This window comes from Venturia canescens, chromosome 3 (assembly GCF_019457755.1).
Source record: "Venturia canescens isolate UGA chromosome 3, ASM1945775v1, whole genome shotgun sequence".
Classification (NCBI taxonomy): domain Eukaryota; kingdom Metazoa; phylum Arthropoda; class Insecta; order Hymenoptera; family Ichneumonidae; genus Venturia; species Venturia canescens.
Genome location: NC_057423.1, coordinates 4749761 through 4772209, shown reverse-complemented (window position 1 = coordinate 4772209; position 22449 = coordinate 4749761). Strand labels below are relative to the sequence as shown.

General features: G+C 39.9%; 7 protein-coding genes across 15 annotated transcripts; 2 read left to right on the top strand and 5 right to left on the bottom strand.

Annotated features, from left to right (window-relative positions):
* Positions 1-874: 874 nt before the first annotated feature.
* Positions 875-3400, bottom strand: vih (ubiquitin conjugating enzyme vih). The gene is made up of 4 exons (XM_043414090.1): positions 3081-3400; positions 2249-2363; positions 1919-2123; positions 875-1710 (listed from the first exon to the last, which is right to left on the bottom strand). Exons 1-4 carry the CDS (start codon positions 3182-3184, stop codon positions 1589-1591), a joined length of 546 nt encoding a protein of 181 aa, XP_043270025.1. The 5' UTR covers positions 3185-3400; the 3' UTR covers positions 875-1588.
* Positions 3401-3816: 416 nt separating this feature from the next.
* LOC122407704 (rab-like protein 3) lies at positions 3817-5663 on the bottom strand. The gene is made up of 5 exons (XM_043414083.1): positions 5460-5663; positions 4968-5177; positions 4753-4901; positions 4529-4642; positions 3817-4386 (listed from the first exon to the last, which is right to left on the bottom strand). Exons 1-5 carry the CDS (start codon positions 5503-5505, stop codon positions 4204-4206), a joined length of 702 nt encoding a protein of 233 aa, XP_043270018.1. The 5' UTR covers positions 5506-5663; the 3' UTR covers positions 3817-4203.
* A 91-nt stretch (positions 5664-5754) lies between these two features.
* Positions 5755-8860, top strand: TfIIEalpha (transcription factor IIEalpha). 5 transcript variants are annotated; one of them, XM_043414079.1, is made up of 7 exons: positions 5755-5888; positions 6452-6584; positions 6661-6827; positions 6955-7083; positions 7165-7391; positions 7473-7915; positions 8157-8860. In XM_043414079.1, exons 2-7 carry the CDS (start codon positions 6458-6460, stop codon positions 8330-8332), a joined length of 1269 nt encoding a protein of 422 aa, XP_043270014.1. In that variant the 5' UTR covers positions 5755-5888; positions 6452-6457; the 3' UTR covers positions 8333-8860. The 5 variants fall into 5 exon arrangements, with proteins under 5 accessions (XP_043270014.1, XP_043270016.1, XP_043270012.1 ...); XM_043414081.1 differs by having other exon boundaries at positions 5758-5888; positions 6431-6584; XM_043414077.1 differs by having other exon boundaries at positions 5758-6221; positions 6431-6584.
* On the bottom strand, positions 8464-11075 carry Arr2 (arrestin 2). The gene is made up of 7 exons (XM_043414082.1): positions 10924-11075; positions 10722-10843; positions 10349-10648; positions 10036-10263; positions 9742-9930; positions 9475-9643; positions 8464-9387 (listed from the first exon to the last, which is right to left on the bottom strand). The coding sequence occupies exons 1-7, from the start codon at positions 10988-10990 to the stop codon at positions 9242-9244; spliced, it is 1221 nt and encodes a 406-aa protein (XP_043270017.1). The 5' UTR covers positions 10991-11075; the 3' UTR covers positions 8464-9241.
* A 190-nt stretch (positions 11076-11265) lies between these two features.
* Positions 11266-19291, top strand: mEFTu1 (mitochondrial translation elongation factor Tu 1). 2 transcript variants are annotated; one of them, XM_043414074.1, is made up of 6 exons: positions 11266-11586; positions 16592-16760; positions 16979-17031; positions 17552-17717; positions 17798-18767; positions 18857-19291. In XM_043414074.1, the coding sequence occupies exons 2-6, from the start codon at positions 16724-16726 to the stop codon at positions 19053-19055; spliced, it is 1425 nt and encodes a 474-aa protein (XP_043270009.1). In that variant the 5' UTR covers positions 11266-11586; positions 16592-16723; the 3' UTR covers positions 19056-19291. The 2 variants fall into 2 exon arrangements, with proteins under 2 accessions (XP_043270009.1, XP_043270008.1); XM_043414073.1 differs by lacking the exon at positions 11266-11586 and adding an exon at positions 16393-16515.
* On the bottom strand, positions 11573-15749 carry akirin. Of its 3 annotated transcripts, XR_006260260.1 has the most exons (5): positions 15056-15749; positions 14121-14317; positions 13879-14041; positions 13700-13760; positions 11573-12241 (listed from the first exon to the last, which is right to left on the bottom strand). XR_006260260.1 is itself a non-coding variant. In XM_043414088.1 (4 exons), the coding sequence occupies exons 1-4, from the start codon at positions 15234-15236 to the stop codon at positions 13750-13752; spliced, it is 552 nt and encodes a 183-aa protein (XP_043270023.1). In that variant the 5' UTR covers positions 15237-15749; the 3' UTR covers positions 11573-13749. The 3 variants fall into 3 exon arrangements, 2 of the variants coding, with proteins under 2 accessions (XP_043270023.1, XP_043270022.1); XM_043414088.1 differs by having other exon boundaries at positions 11573-13760; XM_043414087.1 differs by lacking the exons at positions 11573-12241; positions 13700-13760 and having other exon boundaries at positions 13767-14041.
* Positions 19292-19525: 234 nt separating the features above from the next.
* Positions 19526-22449, bottom strand: Ran (RAN, member RAS oncogene family). Of its 2 annotated transcripts, none has more exons than XM_043414085.1 (3): positions 22292-22449; positions 20900-21368; positions 19526-20627 (listed from the first exon to the last, which is right to left on the bottom strand). In XM_043414085.1, exons 2-3 carry the CDS (start codon positions 21329-21331, stop codon positions 20412-20414), a joined length of 648 nt encoding a protein of 215 aa, XP_043270020.1. In that variant the 5' UTR covers positions 21332-21368; positions 22292-22449; the 3' UTR covers positions 19526-20411. The 2 variants fall into 2 exon arrangements, with proteins under 2 accessions (XP_043270020.1, XP_043270021.1); XM_043414086.1 differs by lacking the exon at positions 22292-22449 and adding an exon at positions 22028-22177.

Below are 22449 nucleotides of genomic sequence, written 5' to 3'. Positions count from 1 at the left end.
TGTACAAATGATTCAAGTCGGACGAGTTCCAATTGCTTATGCAGCCATGAGGCGCCTTCGAGCAGGTTATTACCTCATTAGATGGGGGTTTATACGCGCGCGTCAATGATGCTCCAACAATTTAAACGTCTCGATTCGTCAGAGCAAACTGCTGATACGATAAAAGAGAGCGATTTAGGAATCACGATTGAAAAACATTCGAGGGAAAGATCGAGATTATCCAAAAAAGATAGTGGCTCAAAGCAGATGCAATCGCTACTTTTCCCGAGCACATATACGATCATATCTGTACAAAATCGTTGAATACATAGAAATAATTTGATGGGTCCGGAACATCTTCGGACGTGTGGGTATGTTCGGAATTGGTGAAATAGTCGGATGGGTAGAGCAATTCGAAATTAAAATTATAAACGGAGAATGACGATTGACTTGCTTTTCGGAAGTCGAATTTTTCAGGGAGGAATTGTCGATCGATCCAGAGATATTTCATATCATTTCCATTTTCGAGGCTAAGTACAATATATCCAAAATTATTCGAATAATTCATCATCGTATGTAAGCCAACAATGGGAAAAAATGCCTCGAAAAAATGAGCCGGGAAGCGATAGAAAAAAAATTTCTCTATATTTTCCCAAAGACATTTTTTCGTTCCGGGACGTGCTCCTACAAAGTATATTTTCATACGACGAAGGTTCTTTGGTCTTTTCTATGAATTCGAGAGCCTGCCCATCGAAGTTATTTTTGGAGAGCCGGTTGATGCGTCAAACCAATTTTGACTCCAAAAGATCGGAGATTCCAGTGTCGTCGAATTTTCGATCTCCTTTCCTGGGAGAGCCTCGAACTCGGATCATAATTATTACTGAACGACGTGTTATTCATTTTTCTTTCCAATGTTCCTCTTTATTTTTGTATATTCCGAAATCCCGGTACATTCGCCCGTACATCACGGCAATAAAATCTTAACCGAGTGTACTCGTAAAATATGTATTTCAAAATGACACGAGGGTGATCTTGATGAAATGAAGATGAGTCTGAATTTAGATACGCGAATATAATTGTGTGCGGATGTCTCGATGCGTTCTCCATATCGACTCGTGGATCGGGCATAGAAATAAAATAAATAATCGATGTAAGAAAAGAGAAAACAAAAAGAATTAATAATAAAGAGATCGGTTTGAATTTTTGCGGATCGATGGATTGAAAACCTGCGTCGTATTAGACTCTTGCCGAACTCTTTCGGTCGTTCGAGTAGTGCGATCGTCAAACCGAAAATTGAACGACGAATGATGAACAAATCATACTTACAGTCGCCGCGATTCGATTACCCCCGTCGCTTCCTCCAACACATTCGTTACAATTTTTTTTTACAATTTACACCAAGAGGCGCGACGGTTTTCACGAATTCCTCAACTCACGACTGCCCCCCCCCCTCCCCCCTTCCCTTTTTTTAACGATTTTTAAACACAAGGCAATCCCGTGATCGCGTTGCAATTTTCATTCATTTTAATCGTAATTCGGATAATGTTTCAGTGTTATCGACGAGTGGCAGTGCGTAATTCCCGATCGTGAAGACTCTGATTCAAGCTCATCATGAATCCTGGCCGCGGCTCGAATCTCTGTGGTATTCTTCGTAAAGATGCTTTTTGTACTTCGTCTGATCGTTCCATAATTCCGCAGCTTGTAAGTTGAGGGGACTTTCGTTGTTGGGCTCTGGAAAATCGAATAGATCGTTATCAAAACTTTCTTGGATAAGAATATTCGAAGAAATTCACGAATCTTTTGAATTTTTGACTGACAGATGAAACTGGTACTACTCGTGTTTGGTAATTTGAGATTGTGAAAACTAATTAAATCAGAAGCTCTTGAAACAGGGTCTAAGCTTTTACCAGAGTTTTCAACTCTCCTTATTTTTGCTTACCTCCCAGCAGCGATTGAATGGAGAGTAATATAGTGCGAACGTCGTAGAGCGCGCTCCACTTGTCTTTAAGTATGTCCAAACAAATGTTGCCAATGGAATCCACGTTCGGATGAAAGCAACGTGTGACAAACCGAACTATCGGCGCGCTATATGGATAACTGTGTGGAAACTCCAGTGTCAGCCTGTACGTTAAGCCGGCATAAACCTTTAAAAAAATATTATAGAACTCAGCGTCGACTTGTATAATTGTGTTCAAATTCATGAAGCATAAATTCGTGTTGTACAGAATTGAAAAGTAAACCGACAACAATTGTTGAGAATATACTATACCGTGTCAACGGGGCCTGAAATGGTACCGATCCACTTGAAGAGATTTTCACCATCCGGGAAAGCAGATACACCTTTTTCCGTACCAGTCATCAGAACCATCAGTTCCTTTTGCAGTCTGTGCTCATTAATGAAAAGCATCGGTCAGAATTTAAAAAGATCAATCGTGAGGTAGCAGCCGTAGCCTCCTATTTTACCAATATTCGAACATGTTGTTGCAGGTATTATAGAGCAATCGAAAAAGGAGTCCTCAATTGTTTTATAATATATAAATTCGTGTACACATATATGTATTTATGCACACATTTTTTTTTGATAATTACTAATTGGACGTGTCAGAGCGCATCAGAAAGATGAAGCCCATTTTCGTAATTTTTTTCACCTGCAATAACCCGCAACTCATTCGTTCGTTCATTTATTCACATTTTTATCTAGAGTCGCGGCAGCGACTCTGAGACAAGTACATTTATGAGATGTGTAAGAATTTAGTGCGATCGAACTATTCGAACAAAACACGGTTCGTGTCCGTACCGTAGAGATTCGAGGTTATGCGATGTGACGGAGTGTCATTTCGTTCGTGTTGTCAGACTCAAAATATTAACGTTGATGCAAAGATAAAAGAAAAAAATTTCAATCTCCCTTGTTTTTGGGGTATGCGTCTGTTTCAAGTGATCGGAGATTCGAAGCATTAACGCAGGAGATATACTGTAATATTCTCCGACAATTTTATGATTTTTTTGCTGTTCCAGGATCTCTGAATTATCAGAAGGATTCAAAGTTTGAGGGAAAGGATCGGTCGCGTTTTAAATTGAAAACGGTTATTCGTGACGCTTACCGTTTGCTCACAGCGTGATTGTCCTTCGGTACAGTTTGCTTCTCCTCTTTGGATTTGTTAGACGTACTTTGAGACAAGTAAAACGGATTTATGTTCTGTGCCATGGTCAATCGAAATCTTTCCAGAGATTTCCAACGCAGTCTCAAAAACGATATCCGCTACCCTGTACTTTTATCTTCCGTTGTTCGATTTTCTTGTAATACAGCCTAGTGGACGAAAGAATTGATGTACAGGAGCGAGCGCGCTTCTTCACTTCTATACTTGTATACTGGGAAAATTTGAATGCTCAACTCGCATGTGTGCTTTTATGCTCCGACCTGAAAACATCGACAAACAGCTGTGGGGACGTACGGACCGATGTATATAGCGCTGTCAGCGTATAGTATGCCGTCGCGCATGTCTGATTGCATTTCAAATAACATGAAGTAATACTTCAAGCTGTTTCCGTTGGTTGATATATCCTGCGATAATGATTGGACGTTGTGTGGGCATCTATTACCAATCATTACCCCGCGACCGTTTCGAAAATTTTTTCTCCAATCAAACTTTACCGCAAAGCCCTGAAGGTTGGCTATGAACAAGTGACGCGGCGTGAGTAATACAATTTTCAAACCCTCATGAAGAAGAATGGAGATGTTCCAATGAGCAGTTTTCAATGTAATAGGAAAATAAAGTAATTTACATCAACGTTTTAGATTGTGTAGGGGAAATAAACGAACTGGTAACAACGAGCGAGTCCGCGATAAATGTGCTATACTTCATTTTTAAATTTCACTTATAATTTTTTTTTTTAACGAGCCGAAACATTTCAATGTAAACCAAAGAGAACAATTGTAAAAAGTTCTTTTTTCCTTAAACTAGAATACAGCAACTGACGGAAAATTCAGATGTTCTAACGCACAGATGGAATGTTGATTGCAATATTTCGAGCTGGATGAAGGATCGCCGAAATTTTTTTGAGCTCAGTCTTAAAAAAATGCAGCTCCGTTGGTGAGACAAGATTCGGAGATAGCTTCGATAGCATGCGGCTCGATATAGATGCCATGATAGATAGTTTTTTCATTCATTCAGATTCTCGTCATCATCGTGTTTCACACACACACGCACTTGTACATTTATAATTTCAGTCGTTGTGTTGAATTTTGTTAGGACTATATGCAGAATTATAAATTGGTAATCGTCTTTTGTCGGGGCTGATACCTTCCCGACTTGCATAAAATCTTTTCTCAATGACCTTGTCGAAAAATCTGCTCAGCTTTAAGGACGAGGTTGTTCCTGCTGCGAGAGATCGCGTTTGTCTGCAATCCTGTTGGAATCCAAAAAATGTTTTACTCCATTAATGAAACACTTTAACGATTATGGTTTTGTCGATAATTCATGTTTACAATACGTCCATTATTTATAATTCAACATATTGTCAATCATTCTGACTCGATTTTTGTTCTGACCAAAAAAATTTCATCCGCTCCACATTCCTCTGCGATGGTCGACGATCGTCTCTGCAAACTGGATCTCACTTCTGCTACCAGATCGGATTTAGTGCCGATCACGAGTATTGGGATCTGCAAATTTGAAGCATCCTCAATAAGTGATGTATTTGATCAATTGGGATGCTCGCTTCATCGATTTTTTTTCCACAGTCATGTATTTGGAATGAGAAAATCATGATTACTTGCGTAGAACCGACAAACTTTTCAGGATCAAAGTCGTCGAACGACTTGGATTTTGCACAGGTTCCATCTTTCGTCAAAACTTCTTGCAGCCATTTCTGCAAATTTTGTTGTGACTTCCGGTTCGTTAAATCGTGTACAAGAATTATTCCTGTTTAGTAAGGGTACATGAAAATTTGTTCAATTCAAATATGTATGAGGAAATATATATGGATACCATTCGTTGGATGATAAAAAACTGTTCGAGTATTTTGGTGACTCTGACTGCCTCCTACGTCCCACAATTCGATGAAATAACGTTTTTGATTAGGGGTGCCTTCTTTATACTCGTGTAATTTGACCTCGACCGAACATCCAATCGTCCATGACGGATTCCCAATCGGTTGTTGCTGGCATATCAAATGGGTCAATGAAGTTTTTCCAACACCTGTCACCGATTGTTGACAAATGAATTTTATTACCAAAATTGATATTCGGAAATATAGCTTTTATAACATAATTTTGAGGAAAGATGCAACTGTGGCTGGTTACAGCAAAATTTTATCCGGTTCATCAATAGCATGAGTGAAAAGAGCAAAATTATTTGGAAAGAGGCATATTTGATTATAAGGAGACCAACGAAATACCAATAATAATAATAAAAGCTATCCTTCGATATTTTCATAATTATACACGTCACCGCTGATTTGTGGAATTTTTTTTCCCTCACCCGAATCTCCGACAACGATAATTTTCACTTTGTCGATAGCCGCCATCGATTTTTATGAGCGTTCGAATATTTGTTCAATTTTTATAATTTTCTCTTTGTTATAACATTTTTTTGTCATTTTAATCGACTATTCGAAACACTTGGTTGACAGTTCGACAATTGTCTTCGGCATAACCTCAAAAATGCGCCGCCATCCACCGCTCTAGACTCTGCTGCTGGCTGCTATTGCTGCTGAACGTGATTGGTGCTGCCGTGCTGCCTGTCACTGTTTGCTTCATTTTGCTGTTGTAGTATACCAATAATCTACATAACCTTAAAAACGACGCTCCATCAGGGAGTAAACAAGACTCGTTGATTTTCATTTTGTATCTTAGACAAAATGAGAACGAATTGATATTTAAAATTTCAAATCTCATCATCTTTGCAATCGTTAGTATTTTTTTTTCTTATTGTTTTTGCGGTCGAACACTTAACGTTAATTCGGAAATTTGAAACTTGATCAATCATTATTTTTCTATTTTCCTTGTGGATTTTGTGACAGTTTCTTCTATATTATTTCCTTACCATTTTTTATAAAATACTATCCCGTTCTTACACTCTCAAGGAAAAATTCGACAATTGCGACTGCTCAAAGAAAAAAAATATAAAAATTCCAAGATCAGTGAATCGTCAGATTGATAATTGTTTTTGTTTATATTTTATTGTGGTTACTCGTTCAATGTGTCCGGTGTCTGTGCACGCATGAATCGTCAAAATATGCTGGTAAGTACAGACAATTATTGCATGTCTGGTGCTAATGGTAAGAGGATAGTTTTGAGAAACAACAAATAAAACTTGTAATGCAATAATAACAAAAAAATAATCAGATGAACATTCAAATTTCAGCATTTAAAAATTTTTGCAAAAAGAACAATGATAAACGAATAGTTGATAATTTGATAGGTTACAAAAATGTTGATGAAAATTCTCAGGATCAACGATCGTCGGCTAAGGAAAAAATGAGTGTGGAAGAACGTTTCGTTACTGAAGTTCCTAGCAGTCTGAAACAATTGGCTCGTCTGGTTGTGCGTGGTTTCTACACCATCGAAGATTCCCTCATAGTTGATATGCTAGTGAGAAATCCGTGTGAGTTAAATTTTTGCAAAATCTTAGCTTCTTGCGTCTGAACTTTTTAATTAATTTTGTTACCAATAACTTAAAGGTATGAAGGAGGATGATATCTGCGAGCTGCTCAAGTTCGAGAGAAAGATGCTGAGGGCAAGAATATCGATTCTTCGTAACGACAAATTTATACAGGTTCGATTGAAAATGGAAACGGGCACCGATGGTAAAGCTCAAAAAGTGAATTTTTACTTCATTAACTACAAGGTAATAACCCGAGTACTCCTTCGAACATCTATCACTCTTTGCGGGTATGAAATTAGATAAACGGGTCAGATACCCGTCTGACCCTACAAAGTACCATGAATGAATAACGTATCAAATGAAATTTCAGACGTTTGTTAACGTTGTTAAATACAAATTGGATCTCATGAGGAAGAGGCTAGAAACGGAGGAGAGAGATGCGACGAGCAGAGCCAGTTTCAAGTGTTCAAATTGTCTCAAAACATTCACAGATCTCGAAGTAAACATATAACAAATTTCGTAAGACAATAAATAAAGATTCAAATTTGAAGTTTATTTTAAATAATCTGTGTTTCATCAGGCAGATCAATTATTCGACATGGTAACCGGAGAATTTCGATGTACTTTTTGCCGCGAAGTCGTGGAGGAAGATCAATCCGCACTGCCAAAAAAAGATTCGAGACTGTTGCTCGCCAAATTCAACGAGCAACTCGAGCCACTTTATATCCTTTTGCGAGAAGTGGAAGGAATCAAACTAGCCCCAGAAATTCTCGAACCCGAGCCCGTTGATATAAACACGATAAAGGGGTATCCATATATTTTATTATATGCTTTGTACATTTTCATAGCGAGTTGACAATCATCCTTATCGTCATATTGGTTGTTCAGGATCGATTCGAGAAAACAACCGAATATGCGAGCACCGAGCGACCAGTGGTCCGGAGAGGCAACGAGAAGCGGTGGTTTTGCGGTGGAGGATACTCGAGTGGACGTTACAATCGGTGATGAAAGTACCGATGATAATGCGGCGAATCGTCGTAAAGAGAGGCCCATATGGATGATGGAAAGTACGGTACTGAGCGCGGATGGAACCCATCCAGATTCCGTCAATACGCAAGAAAGTATTCTCGACAAGGCTGCTTCGACCGCTACCAATACAATACAAAATACGAGCAACAAGCAGGGCGAAGATATTATGTCGGTTTTGCTCGCTCACGAGAAGAAAGGCGGTACTACCAATATTTCAAATGCCGTTAAAACTGTTCTTCCCCAAGAATCCAGTGACAGTAGCGACAATGAAGAACCGAAGGAGATGCAGACGGTTGATGCAGGTGAATTTCTCTTCGTTCCGTTGCCGTTTTTTTTTTTAATTTCTGCTCGGCGGCTGGCTGTTCGCTCACAACGTTTTCATTCGCTCTTCATTTTTTATATCCTTCGAAACGATTTCCCTCTTGATAACTCAAAAGCCTCCCGAAGAGGAAATGGCTGATGGATATGGCCAATGATGGCGCTGCAAACGATCACGCGTAAGATCACTATAGTAATTCTAACGGTCACTATTTATTTGGACAGGTGACGTAGAAGTTATGGAATCCGAGGATGACGAATTGGTACCCACTGTGACGGTCGGTAATAAAACCGTGGCTATAACCAGCGTGAATAATGCTCTGATAGAAGAAATGACACCAGCGGAGAAAGACGCGTATATTCAAACTTATCAAGAATATTATTCGCACATGTACGATTGATGGATCGAAAAGGAGAAGGAAAAGAAGGAGAGGAGAAAAAAGCAACGGTGCGCAATATCTTGTATAGAAATAAAGGAAGCTCGTTGTTTCTTTTTGGAAAATTCGTGTCGACGATTCACTTTTTAACTCCATTTTCAATTGTATCGTTTCGTTCAAATTTTATTTCATTCTACTATACAGCAGTTTGACTCAACGATACAAGGAATTAACAGCATTGCATCATCAACAAACAATACCACATTATTGTGTGATAAATACAAGAAATAAATTACAACTAATAAAATATATGTCACTTCTGGTTTGACGGGAAATATTTTTTTTGAATAACTTTTTTTTTCTTCAAAGATAATAAGACGCATTTTAACAAAGCTTACTTGAGATTTGCATTTTTTTGGTAGCTCGTTCGTGCAGCGGACAAATTTCCATCCGACCACCACCATCGAATGAAAATTATAAATGAGCACGACAAGGCTCGGAGTTTTCTTTTCTCATTTTGCCATTTTTTTTGTATTTTTTAATTTTTTTTTTCCAACACATTTTTTCATTTATTTTCATAATGAATTTCTTCAATTTATAATTGTTAAATAAGCTTTCGCAAACGCACAATGTCAAAATTAATCGAATCTATTTCGTAAATGTTTCAGATTATTGTTATTACGATTTCTCGTTCTCATTGATATTTTCAAGTATTTGATTGACCCTTGTGTTTTTAATTCGACGTTCTCCGATGGTTGCCTAATCCGATCGATCCGAAAGCGACCTCCGATGCGAGCTTGGTGTTCGAGGCGCATCAATTTTATTTTGTGTCCCTTCGGATCGATCGGATCGCGGAATGACGATGGTCTTTATCGTTGCTTTTCTAATCTTTCCTCTCTCTCTCATATGCGCTCGTCGATCGATGATTGTAATTTATTCCGGCTCGTTGAGACGGAGCCGGGCAAAATCCTCGAAGACGATGTTGTCGTCGTCGTCGTTCGCGTAGCACGAATTTTCATAGCGCGCACGGTCGATGCTCTTGCTCTTCTTCATCATGGCTTTTTCCTTGTCCGCGGTACCTGAATTACAAGCGTCGCGAATCATGGACTAAGACACAGCCGGCACGAATGCGCCAAGAGGAAATTTTTCTGGTTGTGCATACGTACCGGGGGCAGGGTGCATCAGTTTCAACGGCACATCGGTAACCAGTTCGCCGCCGAGGGTACCGCAGTTGAGTTTCACGCGAACGGAATAAGAAATGACGATACCCATTGCCTCAGCCGGGCATTTGCCTTCGGCGACGAGAGTCGAGGAAGCGAGATTTACGTCATCGTCCTGTGAAGGTGAAAAGTGCGCCCGGGGGGGACACGTTTCAATATATTAAGGTTCGTCTCGATAATCTGGGATACGAAGGTTGGCCAACGAACAGTTACCTTGAGATGTCCATCGAGGGCAATACCACGGCGATCTTTGTTGCTGCTGGCCAGAGGCACGAGATAGAATTGCTTGGTGAAGGAAGCTCCAGGTGTGATCGGGCATCCTTCGCGGGTCTCCAGGCTCGCAACGTGACGCGAAAATTGAGCATTGACCATCGTCACCTCGCAGTGTTGGACGACGAAGATCTGAATAATTGAGAATCATTAAGGCTAAAGTGAATCGAATAATTCGGAGGAGGGGAAAGAGGCTTGGGAACGACGAGGAATGCCCTCGTCCCAAATTACCCGTACCTTTATATTTTTGACAGCCTTGCGAGAATTGTTCGTTATGATGACGTTCGCCGATACTTTTTCTCCATGGTAGTAGATTTCCTTGTCGAGAGTCACCTCGAGATTGAGTTTACCCTGGGAGAAGGTGAATCCCTTGGAAACGAGGGAGCTCGGTAGTCTGCGTCCTCGAGTCGGTGGTGCAAATTGCAGTTTCTTGATGGCTAACGTAACCGAGGAACGTTTGTGGCCCTGCGACAAAAAAAAGCGCGAATCGTCCCTCTCACCAATGATTCTTATCGACTTTGTAGCTATCTCAAAATCATCGCATATTCACCTTGTCCTCTTCGTTCTCACCGACGTAAATTTTAACGACGTAATCAACTCCGAGGGGTTTGCCTTGGTCGTCGTCGCCGGGTTGGAGGGTCACGGAGCTCGGAGAATTTTGAGGGAACTGGAAAGTGAAGGGATACGCGTTCGGACCGAGTTTCTTCAGGAGACGTTCCTGGATCGGTGTTGTTTCCTGTTTCTCCTTCTTCATCGGTACAACTTGTTCCCGGCAGAGGATCATTTCCTTGCTGAATTTCACTCCCATCACTTCGTCCTCTTCGCGACCATATCGGTACGTTGTCGCTACCTTCGAACCGAGGCCCGCTTTTAATCCAATTCATTTTCGTATTGCCTCGCGGTATACACGCAACAACACTAACCTGGCCGTAAACTTTTCGTCCCTGCAGATAGTCATTTTCGATAACGACGATTCCGTCGATGGGATCGACCGTGTCTATGTGGTCGATGAAATCCCGTTTGCCAAGGTACACCGTCACCTTGCCTATTTTCATCATGTCGATCCATTAGTATCCTTTCCTCGTTATTGAACGCTCAATTGTTAACAAACTTTGCGATTCTTACCATTAGGAGTGGTCTTCTTGAATACTTTTACAGCGACTACGTACGCCAAGAACAAGAAAGGAAACATTTTTATTTCTTTACAAACTTTCTGGTCGAGTGTTAGCAGAGATTTCCCGCCCAGAAGTGACGAACTAACGCCCGTTTCCAACACCTTTTTATACTTCCCCAAGGGGCTTCCTACCCCGAAGCCTCATATCCGCTAATTCTATTATGCGCTTCCTATAATTCCTCATAATCGGATAAAAACCATCTACTATATGTGGCGTTGACCAATATGCAAGAAATACTCATTGCACAATGTTCTTCGATACGTTGCCTTTTTCTTTTTTTTCATCATTCAGTCGACCGACGAGCGGTCCGAGCAGTCAGACTCTCGAGCTCGCGTACTCCCCTCGGTTCGCGCCTATCTCAATTTCTCATTTTTCACCACTTTTTCGGAAGAGTATCGGTATCTTAATTCATAGACTCGCGTCCCCCCGCGATAATACGACTCGATTAGTACAACGCGAATGAAAAGTTTGAGTTTAAAACGAAACGAGAAACAACCGCTTGATACGAATAACCCTTTGGACCGTTCAAAAGCACCCAAATGGGGACACAGCCACGAGATGAAAGATAATCAGTAGAGTAGAAACAAGAAAAAACTCACTTTTCAGTCTTAAGGTTTATATTTATTTCATTAATAAGTGTTTACATAATATGGAGGTATTTTTGATCCTTTTAATCGGATCCCCCTGCTGCATTCCAAGGAATTTCAATTCAGCTTTTTCGTTTCTTCGTGTATTAATCATCTCCTCTTTGCCCCTTAACAACTCTAACTCATTAATCCTTTCGTCGAGAGTACATTCCTCTTAAATATATATCCCTAGAAAAACAATTGCGGTCTTTTCTAATTCCATTTCTTTCTCTTTCCCCTTTCGCGAATTGAGACTCGAAGATTTCAATGAGCGAAAAAAAACACAAGAATTCCAACTAATTCGAGAAAGACTATGGAATTATTTTGACTTTCTTCTTCTGGCAGCAGAACGTATCGTTGCTCTATGAACGTAAACTCGACGAAAGTGTTTTTTTTTTTTTATCACTCATATTTTTCTCACGCTCTCTTTCTCTCTCTCTCACATTCTTCACTACTACAAAGTTAATAAAAAAAGAATTATAAACTAGAATCCGATGCGTAAATGAGCTTAAGGGGATCGGAAAATTAGATTCATCTTGACTGATCTTTCTGTCTGTTCGTCTGTCTCTCTCTCTCTCGCTCTTTTTCTTTCGCGCAACCCTCGTGATGGTGTTTTTTCATCCCTCCGTCCTTCGTCCAGAACTTTTTTATGGAAAGAGAAACAGGCGCGTGTTTAATGTCGTCAAATAATTCCAAATACACGAATAGAGTGTATATTAATAAATTGTACATACGAAAAAACGGGTTCGAAGCAAAAATAATTATTGGCAGGATCGATTGCAAAAAAGGAAACGATAATAAAGAAAAACGAACGAATGAAGAGGGAGAGAAAAAAACGAAATAAAAATAAACGTTTACGCCTTATGTATAATTGGATAGTACAATGGTACCGATTTACTTAAAAGATATAAACATACGCTAAGAATAGGCACGGTAAATGTATTATTTTGGATATATAGAAACATATATATATATACACACGCACACAGGCACACAGGCACACACACGCACTCACGCACGCCTACTCAATGTCGGAGCTCGTCGAGTGTGTGCGTGTGTGTGCATGCGTATGTACACACACTCGTTACTCAGCAGTTGGTTGGACCGTGACAAGTCGGGCCGCCATCGGAAAACAGAAAAAATCATCTCTCCAAAAATATTTTTCAAGATTTCTCGTTTTATTTTATTTTTTCTATTAATGAGTCAAAGGTAACTTTGGAAGGGTCGAAATTGCAATAAAACTTCCGCACGTTCGACCGACATTCGATAATTGTCGTTTGATCGCACGAAGCAATTGTTCAACATTGTCCGTCACTTCCTGTTCAGGATGTTCGAGAATAACTGGTTTACGAATTACTCAGCAGAGCACAATCAATATGGTTATGACTGAAAACAAACGGAACTCGTATGAAATCTCAGCGCCCGAAAATTTCTCAACACTTGTTCGATAGAACGAAGTCATAATATTGGGTGACCTACCGGAATTTTATTTTATTTTAATTTATGAAAATATTCAACGAGAAAAAAAGTTTTTTAACTTTTTTTTTTTAATTTTCCAACAGCAGCACATTTTCCAAACATCGGAAAGTACAAATAGTGTTAGTTGATTTTTCTTTCTTTTTCGGTTTATCAATTTTTTTTTATTTTCATTTTTTCAATTTTCTTTTGCAAACCGTCGAGATTTTCAATATTTTGCTGGCTTTTTTGCGCGTTTTTATAATTATTTCATCGGTTTTAATACATGAAATCGTGTTTCGTTGCCGAGCTACTCGTTTTCCCGTTATTTCTTTAGTTTCAATGTTAATAGCAAATATTTAATCGGCTCAACCAATTTTTGCGCTTAGAAAAAAAAAAAAACAATGGCCTCGGCTTCGAACATTAAAAAAGCACAATTTCTTTTCATCTTTCTCTCCGTTTCTTTCTCACTTACAAAGTAGATGTTCGCAAATAAATATATATTCCAGAGATTTCGTTGATCTCGTAAAAAACGACGTTACAATTTGCTTTTGCCTTCCCCGTTCTTTCGTCCCTAACGATTTGCATATCCATCGATGGCAAAGTAAGCAGGAAAAACGAACAATTAATGACGAAAAAACCTACCCAACATTTGTCCAAGACATCTCTTTCCATCGAGGTTATGTCATCCTGGCTTAGGATAGATCTACACACAGTAAAAGAAAAAAAAATACGTTATTCGATATCAAGAATGAAGAAATGATAAATACGAATAAAAAAAAATTGCAGGCACAAAAGTGTAGAACGGAAGAAAAAGATCTCACAGCTTGGGGCAGCGGCAGACTCGAATCTCTTCTGAATTTGATCATAGGTGAACTTGACAAAAGTGTCGTACTGCTCCGACAATTTGGTATGGAGTATCTGATCATATTCCTCTCGTATCTGTGTCTCTTGTTCCTTGAGCATTCGCTCGCAGATCAAGCCCACCTAGTTTCGAAATTGTTTTCATTATAATGAATTCTTGACTTTACCAGGTTCTCCTTTCAAGTACCACGTATAGTTTTACCTGTCTGAATGTAAATAAAGGATTTTCCTTAGCGGTGGGATTGTAGGCATAAGAATTTGGTGCGCTCGCCGCCGCAGAGCTCGACGGGCTACCTTCCGGATCTGAAGAGTCGCCGCTACTCGCTTGAGGATTAAAATGCAACTGCTTGCGCCTGTGTAATCTGCGAATTTCTTCCCTGATGTTCGCCGCCATTTTTTCTGTTTTTAACAATTGACATAATATAATACGATATTATGATATATAAAGCACGAAGTGTGAAGGAATTCATCGATTGTAATTGATTGAAGATTTGATTACTCGTACAATGAGAACTATGGGAAAAAAAAAGATTTGGTCAAGAACAAAAAAGATCGCCCGACATCTAGACGATTCCAGAAACTAGTCTTCTTATTCCAAATTCATATATTTTTGACCACTTTTCGTAAACTTTGCGTAATGCGTAAATTTTGTGATTACATCAGAGGGCATAATTTGGTATTGTTTAGCGAATTAACATTGTGTGTATAAATTGAATAAAATGGAAGCTCAAAAAAAGAGTGAAACGTCCGTTACGCATTACCATATGATTCAAACGCGTGGTTGCTATCCCCCCTCCCAACTTTTCCGTAGCTGACTGGGTATTTAACCCCACCCGCTTCCCCGCAGCTGAGGCGACAAAGAGGGATCTGACGAACGCCTCGAATGCGGGGTATTAAATGGCGACCGCACGGGGTGCTCGAATAAACGTTCGTTGCCTAACTCCCCCCTCCTCCTTCTCGTGCCCAACCTTTGGTACATGAGACTTTCTTTCACGGTTCACTCTCATTTTGTGCAGAGGTATCATTGTTTGTGTTGTTATTTTTGTGAAAATTGAGCGGAATTCCGGAAGAAACGATGAATAAAAATGCGGAAAGACAAGAAAATGGCGGCAGTCGATAAGATGATAGATAATTTACCAGGCGTCAATTTGTGAGCGACCTCGCCGAAAGACGAAGGATTTTGTTGTCTGGGAGTGGTGTTTTGTGCTGATGCACCCGGAGATACGCACATGGGCACGCATCTTCGTCTTTTGCTGGGACGCCCATGGCTGTGAACCGGATCGAACTCCAGAGATCGTTTTAGGGTGGCACAGGCCATTTCTCACCGTCACTCGCTTTCGAGAGTGAGGGGGCTGTTGGGCGCGAGGAAGCGAGAGAGAGTGAGAGATCGGGCGCTCGAGATCGCGCAGCGCAATCAAGAAGGACGGAGGGCGCACGCACGCAGAGCACGCACGCACGAGCGATTACAACTTTTGAGCTCACGCGTTTTCTTTTTCTCTCTTCCTTCCTTCCTTCCCTTTCCCCGTTTCGCAATTTGTTCTCTCACTCTCCCTCTCAATTGAGAATTATTCTTTCCTTTCTCACTTCCCCTCTCTCTCTCGTTTTCTTTCCCACGTTACGTTTTACCCAGAATTGGGCACGAAAAAAATTGTTGTCTTTTACACGTTTTTTTGATGATGTTTATTTATTTTTTTCTCTACCACCAACAGTTCCGTTACTGCGGATTACTTCCCAAGTCCTTCGAGCTTCTATCTCACTTTTTTGCACACCAAAACAAACACCGCAGTCAAACAATATGGCCGATCACAGCAGCTCCTCGGCGAGAGAACGACTGTTTCTTGCGTTCCTCGCCACACTTCTCTTTCATCCCCTCCACAGCCGTTACTCTGTTGTTCCAAATTGTCATGGCGCTTGCGCGAATACGCGTTTTTTATGGTTGCTGCTGCTGCTGCTGCTGCTGCCTGCCACCGCTGCCACCCATGCACGCCGCCATGATTTTAATATCTTCGCGGCGTAAGAGGTCGCTGCATTTTTCCGCGATGAATTTGAATCAAGTTTAGGACGAGCAGGGTTCGTGCTTCCATATCATTTTTCGTTGTGCCTCAGACATTTTTGTGGTTGATTGCTGGAAAAATGAACTGCGAAATCATACATAAGATTTAAGGTAGGTTTCTGGTGGCAATATTTGGAAGAGAAATTGAGTGAATATCAGCCGATCGCGTTGCTTTATATATACTCGGTGCGGATGCCGATACGATGAGGAAAATTGAAGAATGACTGTCTAAGAAAAAAGTTATATCTCGCCGAAGTACTGTGCTTGTCAATTGCAGTCCGCAAAGACGATGTAGGGTGCTTTCCAATTAGAGATAAGCGAGTTGGACACAGGGTTCAACAGTGTTAGAACACAAAGTGGTGGTGTTTGTTGAAACACGCATTCATTCCACGTACTGTGATATATAGTGCTCGTAGCGTGCTTTACACTGCATCAGTGTCGTACTTGAAACGTTTTGTGTTGAACACCGTGTCGCTCTGTGGGTTCTGTGCATCGACTCACAATCAGCTGTAATTAGAAAGCACCCTTGCACGAGTATCAAATTGTAATTATGTAACAAATATAAATCAAATGAGAAATTCGCGTGTGTATCAGTTAAGCGCCTCTATCGACAATTTCAGGAGTCGCGAAATTTTCTTTCTACTAGACCACTAAAAAAAAGTCATGGCTCCGATTGGCTGCTACGTGAATTCCAGACGCTAGGTGGGATCGCCTCCATTGAGATCCAACTAAATAGAAGAAGAAGAAAAATCATGGCTTTGATCACGGCTAGAACGATTTTGAGTCCGGGTAAGCTTTTTTTACGAAATATTGTGTCAATCGTGGCATCTTGTAGTGCGATCAAGAAATCAAGAATTGTTTCGATATGCGGCGAACGACAACAAAGCGTTGATGCTGAAAATGGTCATTGCCGCATGTCGATGGAGGTTATGCTTGACGATTCACCGTGGTCCAAGTTTTCTGCAAATTCAAAATTTCGATTGTAACAAATGAATTTTTCATTTCAGTACTTCGACGCACCGTGAAGCAATTTTTACTCACCGGACGTCTGGCAAAATGCGTAAGTTTCTCTATGGTGATCACGCGTAATGTCAACAATGGGTTTTTGTTTTTTTTTTTGTTCATCAATCGAAATCTTTGAGAGTTAATTATACTTTTCCGAGAGAAAATAAAGTAAACTGCCTTTCCCCACAATTGAGTAATCTTCTGAGAAGAATATTATCTGGGTAAAAACCTGAGATTTTGTTACTTAACTCCAATTTATAAAAGAAAAAAAAAAGTACACTGAAATTTTGTTGAGATTTCTCAGGTGCCTTCTTCTTACTGACTTTCATGTACTTTACACAGCAAACTCTGCAATTTCTCTTATTGACATTTTTATGAATAACAGCAAAACAGACTCATCATGATTATATAGAAATTACAATATACATAAGCAAATTGATTAGGAAAAAAAAGCATTGTACAGCCTTGATTCGGAATGTCTTGATTTCTTAAATTTTTTGCATGAGCCTACTGCGCCAAGCTGAGTTTGTGAATCATCTGACAATTGTACCATAGAATCAATTTTCATTTGACAGAACCAAAGAAACCTTCTCAATGGTCAAATCTTTCTGCCTACCACAACCGCCCAGCGATTTTATGCAGAAAAGAAAGTTTTTAACCGTGACAAGCCGCATTGCAATGTCGGTACGATCGGTCATGTGGATCATGGAAAGACAACCCTCACAGCTGCTATTACAAAGGGTAATGTGAATAATTACGGTTGAGCCCCTCCTCCTATCAAATAAAAGTAAATTCTTTCTTTTGTGATTGAATTCGTGTAGTACTGTCGGAGCAAGCACTTGCGCAGGCAAAGTCTTATACAGAAATCGACAAAGCGCCGGAGGAGCAAGCTCGTGGAATAACAATAAATGTGGCGCACGTCGAGTATCAAACAGCCGTCCGTCATTACGCCCACACGGATTGTCCGGGTCATGCTGATTACATAAAAAATATGATTACGGGAACGGCGCAAATGGATGGCGCGATATTGGTCGTTGCTGCGACCGACGGTGCTATGCCGCAGACACGGGAACATTTGATTTTAGCTAAGCAGATCGGTATCGAGCACATTGTAGTTTTCATAAACAAGGTCGATGCGGCTGACGCTGAAATGGTAGAACTGGTGGAGATGGAGATCCGAGAATTACTGACAGAAATGGGTTTCAATGGAGAAAATACGCCTATTGTCAAGGGGAGTGCGTTGATGGCGCTCGAGGGTAAAAGTCCGGAGATCGGTAGTGAAGCCATAATGAAACTTCTGGAAGCTATCGACCAGAGTATACCGACGCCCGAAAGAGATCTTGACAAACCATTTTTAATGCCAGTTGAGGCGGTTTATTCGATCGCCGGTCGCGGTACCGTCGTAACCGGACGTCTGGAACGTGGAATCATAAAAAAGGGTATGGAGTGCGAGTTCATTGGGTACAACAAGAGTTTCAAGAGCACAATTACCGGTATCGAAATGTTCCATCAAATATTGACCGAAGCTCACGCGGGAGATCAACTTGGCGCCCTTATTCGAGGCATCAAAAGGGATCAAATAAGACGAGGCATGATTATGGGTAAACCCGGCACAATGAAGGCTCACGATCATGTAGAAGCTCAAGCCTACATTCTCAGCCCCGCTGAAGGTGGACGAAAAAAACCCGTCTCGAACTACATCCAACTTCAAATGTTCAGCAAAACTTGGGATTGCGCAACGATCGTAACCATACCCGAGAAAAATATGGCCATGCCCGGCGAGGGTGCCAAGTTAGTTTCATTGTCGTTTCTCCCTCATTTTTTTCTCATTGTTATTCTCAATGTGTACTCGACCGTTTATTTCGTTTCATTTTTCACAGATTGGAGATCAAACTAGTGAAACAAATGGTTGTCGAAAAGGGTCAACGTTTTACACTGAGAGACGGCGCGCTCACTTTGGGAACGGGAGTTATCACCAATATTCTTAAGGGTCTCACAGAGGAAGAAAGATTATCGTTGACGGAAGGAAAGAAAGGAAGAGAAGCCCTAGCAGCGGCCCAAGCCAAAAGTAGCGGTTAAAATCTTATGAAATAAGCTTCTGTCGTTGACCGCGAAAATTTGCCCTCCTTGGGGTATTATTATTATTATTATTATTATTCAGTGTAGTATCGAACGAAAACAGTGATCAACGGGTCTCGAGACATTTCATACTTAACGAATTCACATTCCCGTCAGATCGATCAAACATTTTTTCTCCACGATAATTACTAATTTTTGAATAATTAAACGAACACGAAAACAATGTTTCAAACGAATGTGCATTTTTTTTTTCATTCTTATAATTTTTGAAAAATGACCTTCAATTGAACTTGCGATTTGTGTTTGGAACGTGATCTATCAATGAAGGAAGTGTGATTTTAACAGAATTTCAATTATGGAATATGAGACATCGCCGTTCTCGTCGCAAGCTGATTTATTAAATAAATTTCTTTTTATCCTTAAAAAACAACTATTTCTCCTTTGACCGATAAAAAACAAGTAGAAAAATATTATCATGGAGCAACGTAGATGTTTGATGTTTTATTTTTAGACAAAGCCACGAGTTACATAATATGCTGCAGAAAGGATTTTTTTCATTTATTTATTAATCATTCCATTTTTCTGTAGCGGGAAAATTCGAATTTATTCAACAACTTGGGCTGTTTCTGGCCGGTCTTCGGAACTAGTCGATTCCAGATGACCAATGCCAAATTACCAACATTTGATTTAGATTTTTTAAACAGCATTCTTACGTAAATGTTTATTTCTGTACTCCTAGGGGCAGTAACGGGAAGGGAGAAATCCATTATCTCATAATTTAAGGTCTCAAAAAATCATACATTCATTTTTTTTTTACTTCCTTTTTTCGCTTATAAAAATAGTAAACAGCCCGCGAAGTGAATAGTTTCGTGGATAGATTCAAATGGACTACAAACTGCATTTATTTTTTTCTTCCTTCACTTCCATTTCGGAAATGAAACCATTCGTTCTATTACACTCAACACAGGAACAACTAGAAAAACGTTCCATTTTGCTGATTCTCCCTCTCTCTTTGCATGCGCGGGGCATTATTAGTTGCAATCATTTCAGTTTCCGGTCATTACAAATCCTTTATTCGGTTTGGTCCAAAATTTGGAATTTTTCTCATCTTTTATTCTTCGATTTAGGGCAATTAAAAAGTTTCGATCTTGAGATAACACAAACATTTCTTACTCTCGTCGGAAAAAAAAACATTTTTCCACGGGAATTTTTTGAAGCACAAAATGTTTCGAAGTCCGCGAAAAAAATCTTGTTTAGGCCCTGCCTCGCGGTAGTGTATTAAAAAAAAATCAGAGATGTAGATTGTGTGTGTGTGAGTGTGTTTGTGTGCTTGGTTTTCCTTATAATTTAATACAACTAGAGGTCCTCGTCGTCCTCGGGCAATGCCGTTTCTTGTGCCTCCTTGAGGTCCTTCTCGATTTGTTGTTGCCACTGAGGATCCATGGTAACTTCTGGTGGCAAAAGCGCTGGCATCGCGACAAATTCAAGATTCGGATCGCCGATTAATTTTCTCGCTAGCCAGAGGAACGGTTTTTCAAAGTTGTAATTACTTTTGGCACTGATGTCGTAGTACTGAAACGTCATAAAAGAAATTGCGTTAAGACCTGAGGTAATTGGTGGTTTCATGGTGTAAACGAATTAGTTCATTTCAGATTAGAGGGACAGCATCAACGTCTTCATAGACAATCGGATGTACTGAATCATCATAAGTAAATATTGACCAAATGTTTTTATGATTTTCTAATGGGTTTATTAAAAGTGTTAATTGAATACTTTCTCATGGTATCAATCAAAGCGATATAATATTCAGCTAAGAGATTTAGAAAATTAGAATTAAATATTACCTGGAGATTCTTCTTCCGATGAAAGACGATGCTCTTGGCTTTGACTTTTCTGTCCTTGATGTCGACCTTGTTGCCACACAGTACAATGGGTATGTTTTCGCACACTCTGACAAGATCACGATGCCAATTTGGTACATTTTTGTACGTCACACGTGACGTAACGTCAAACATGATGACGGCACACTGTCCCTGAATGTAGTAACCGTCGCGAAGACCTCCAAATTTTTCTTGACCAGCGGTATCCCAAACGTTGAACCGAATGGGGCCACGATTGGTATGGAAAATCAGAGGGTGGACTTCCACACCGAGAGTTGCCACATATTTCTTCTCGAATTCACCCGTCAAATGGCGTTTAACGAAGGTAGTTTTTCCAGTACCACCATCCCCGACTAGGACGCACTTAAACGTCGGCATATCCGCCTCTTGTGCCATTTTTGATGATTATATTGGACTATGGCTGGCAGGAAATCTATGGCAGAATGTTTTTTTTTTCACCTCAATTTTGGAAATTTCGTTATTTTCGGAAGTGTAACGCTAAGCACAATACCAAAAAGTGATTTCCATTTTACAATTAAGATTTATGAGTGCATTTATTTCATTTTCAATTTAGTCAGTTTCCTCCGACGTTTAAACTGTTTCAATGAGGAATTTCGTCATACATAATTTTTTTTATCGACATGGAACAGATTATAAGTTGTCAAATGTAAATTTTCAGCATAAAACTTTGATGTTTCATGCGTCATTGTGATATTAGCACATTTTTGATAATACATTAACGCCTTTCCATACGTTTGTGTTGCCAGATCACGCAACGATGATACAAAATATTCCGGGAAGTATGGGAAAAAAAAAATCGTTCATACTAATGATAAAATTTAGGTTAGAAAATCGTTCAATTTTGCAAGAAAAAAGGTGAAAAAAAGAATACAATTGACAATAACCTAGGAATAAATTAAGTTCAACGCATGATAAATTTTGAAAATGAAAAAAATGATGGGAACCGGCGAAACATTGAGCGTCCACATGTGATAAAAACTTGAAACTCATGAAAAACGTGGATATCGGGTCGAGATCGCGGTTAACGCCGGTGAACGATAAAATAAATGTGGCCGTATTCGAGCGACAAACCTTGAATATAAGCGATGAAATTTTAAACCGAATGAAGAAATAGATGGAAGAAATTTGATAAGATATTTTGCTTAAGCGTACATTGAATGTTGAAAGAAAAGAAACGGCACGCCGACTTATATAGAAAATTAGCTCGAAAAATGGCGCACTTTAGAGGACGTTAGTACCTCGAGTGGAAAAAAATTATTTCCACTAATAAAATTTTATAAAAAATTTTCTCCAAATCACGAAGATGATTTATACAATTATTTTGTGGTTACTTACTTTTCGAAAGATGTTTGTTTGAGGCGAGAAGGAAATTTCCCGGGTAGTACGAATAATAACACAGGACGTGAAAGTGGACGATAAAATTTACCGTGGCGCACAGTCGTTATGGCTCACAATGGCGTTCCTCCGGGGCGAGCGAAATGCCGGGAGACGAC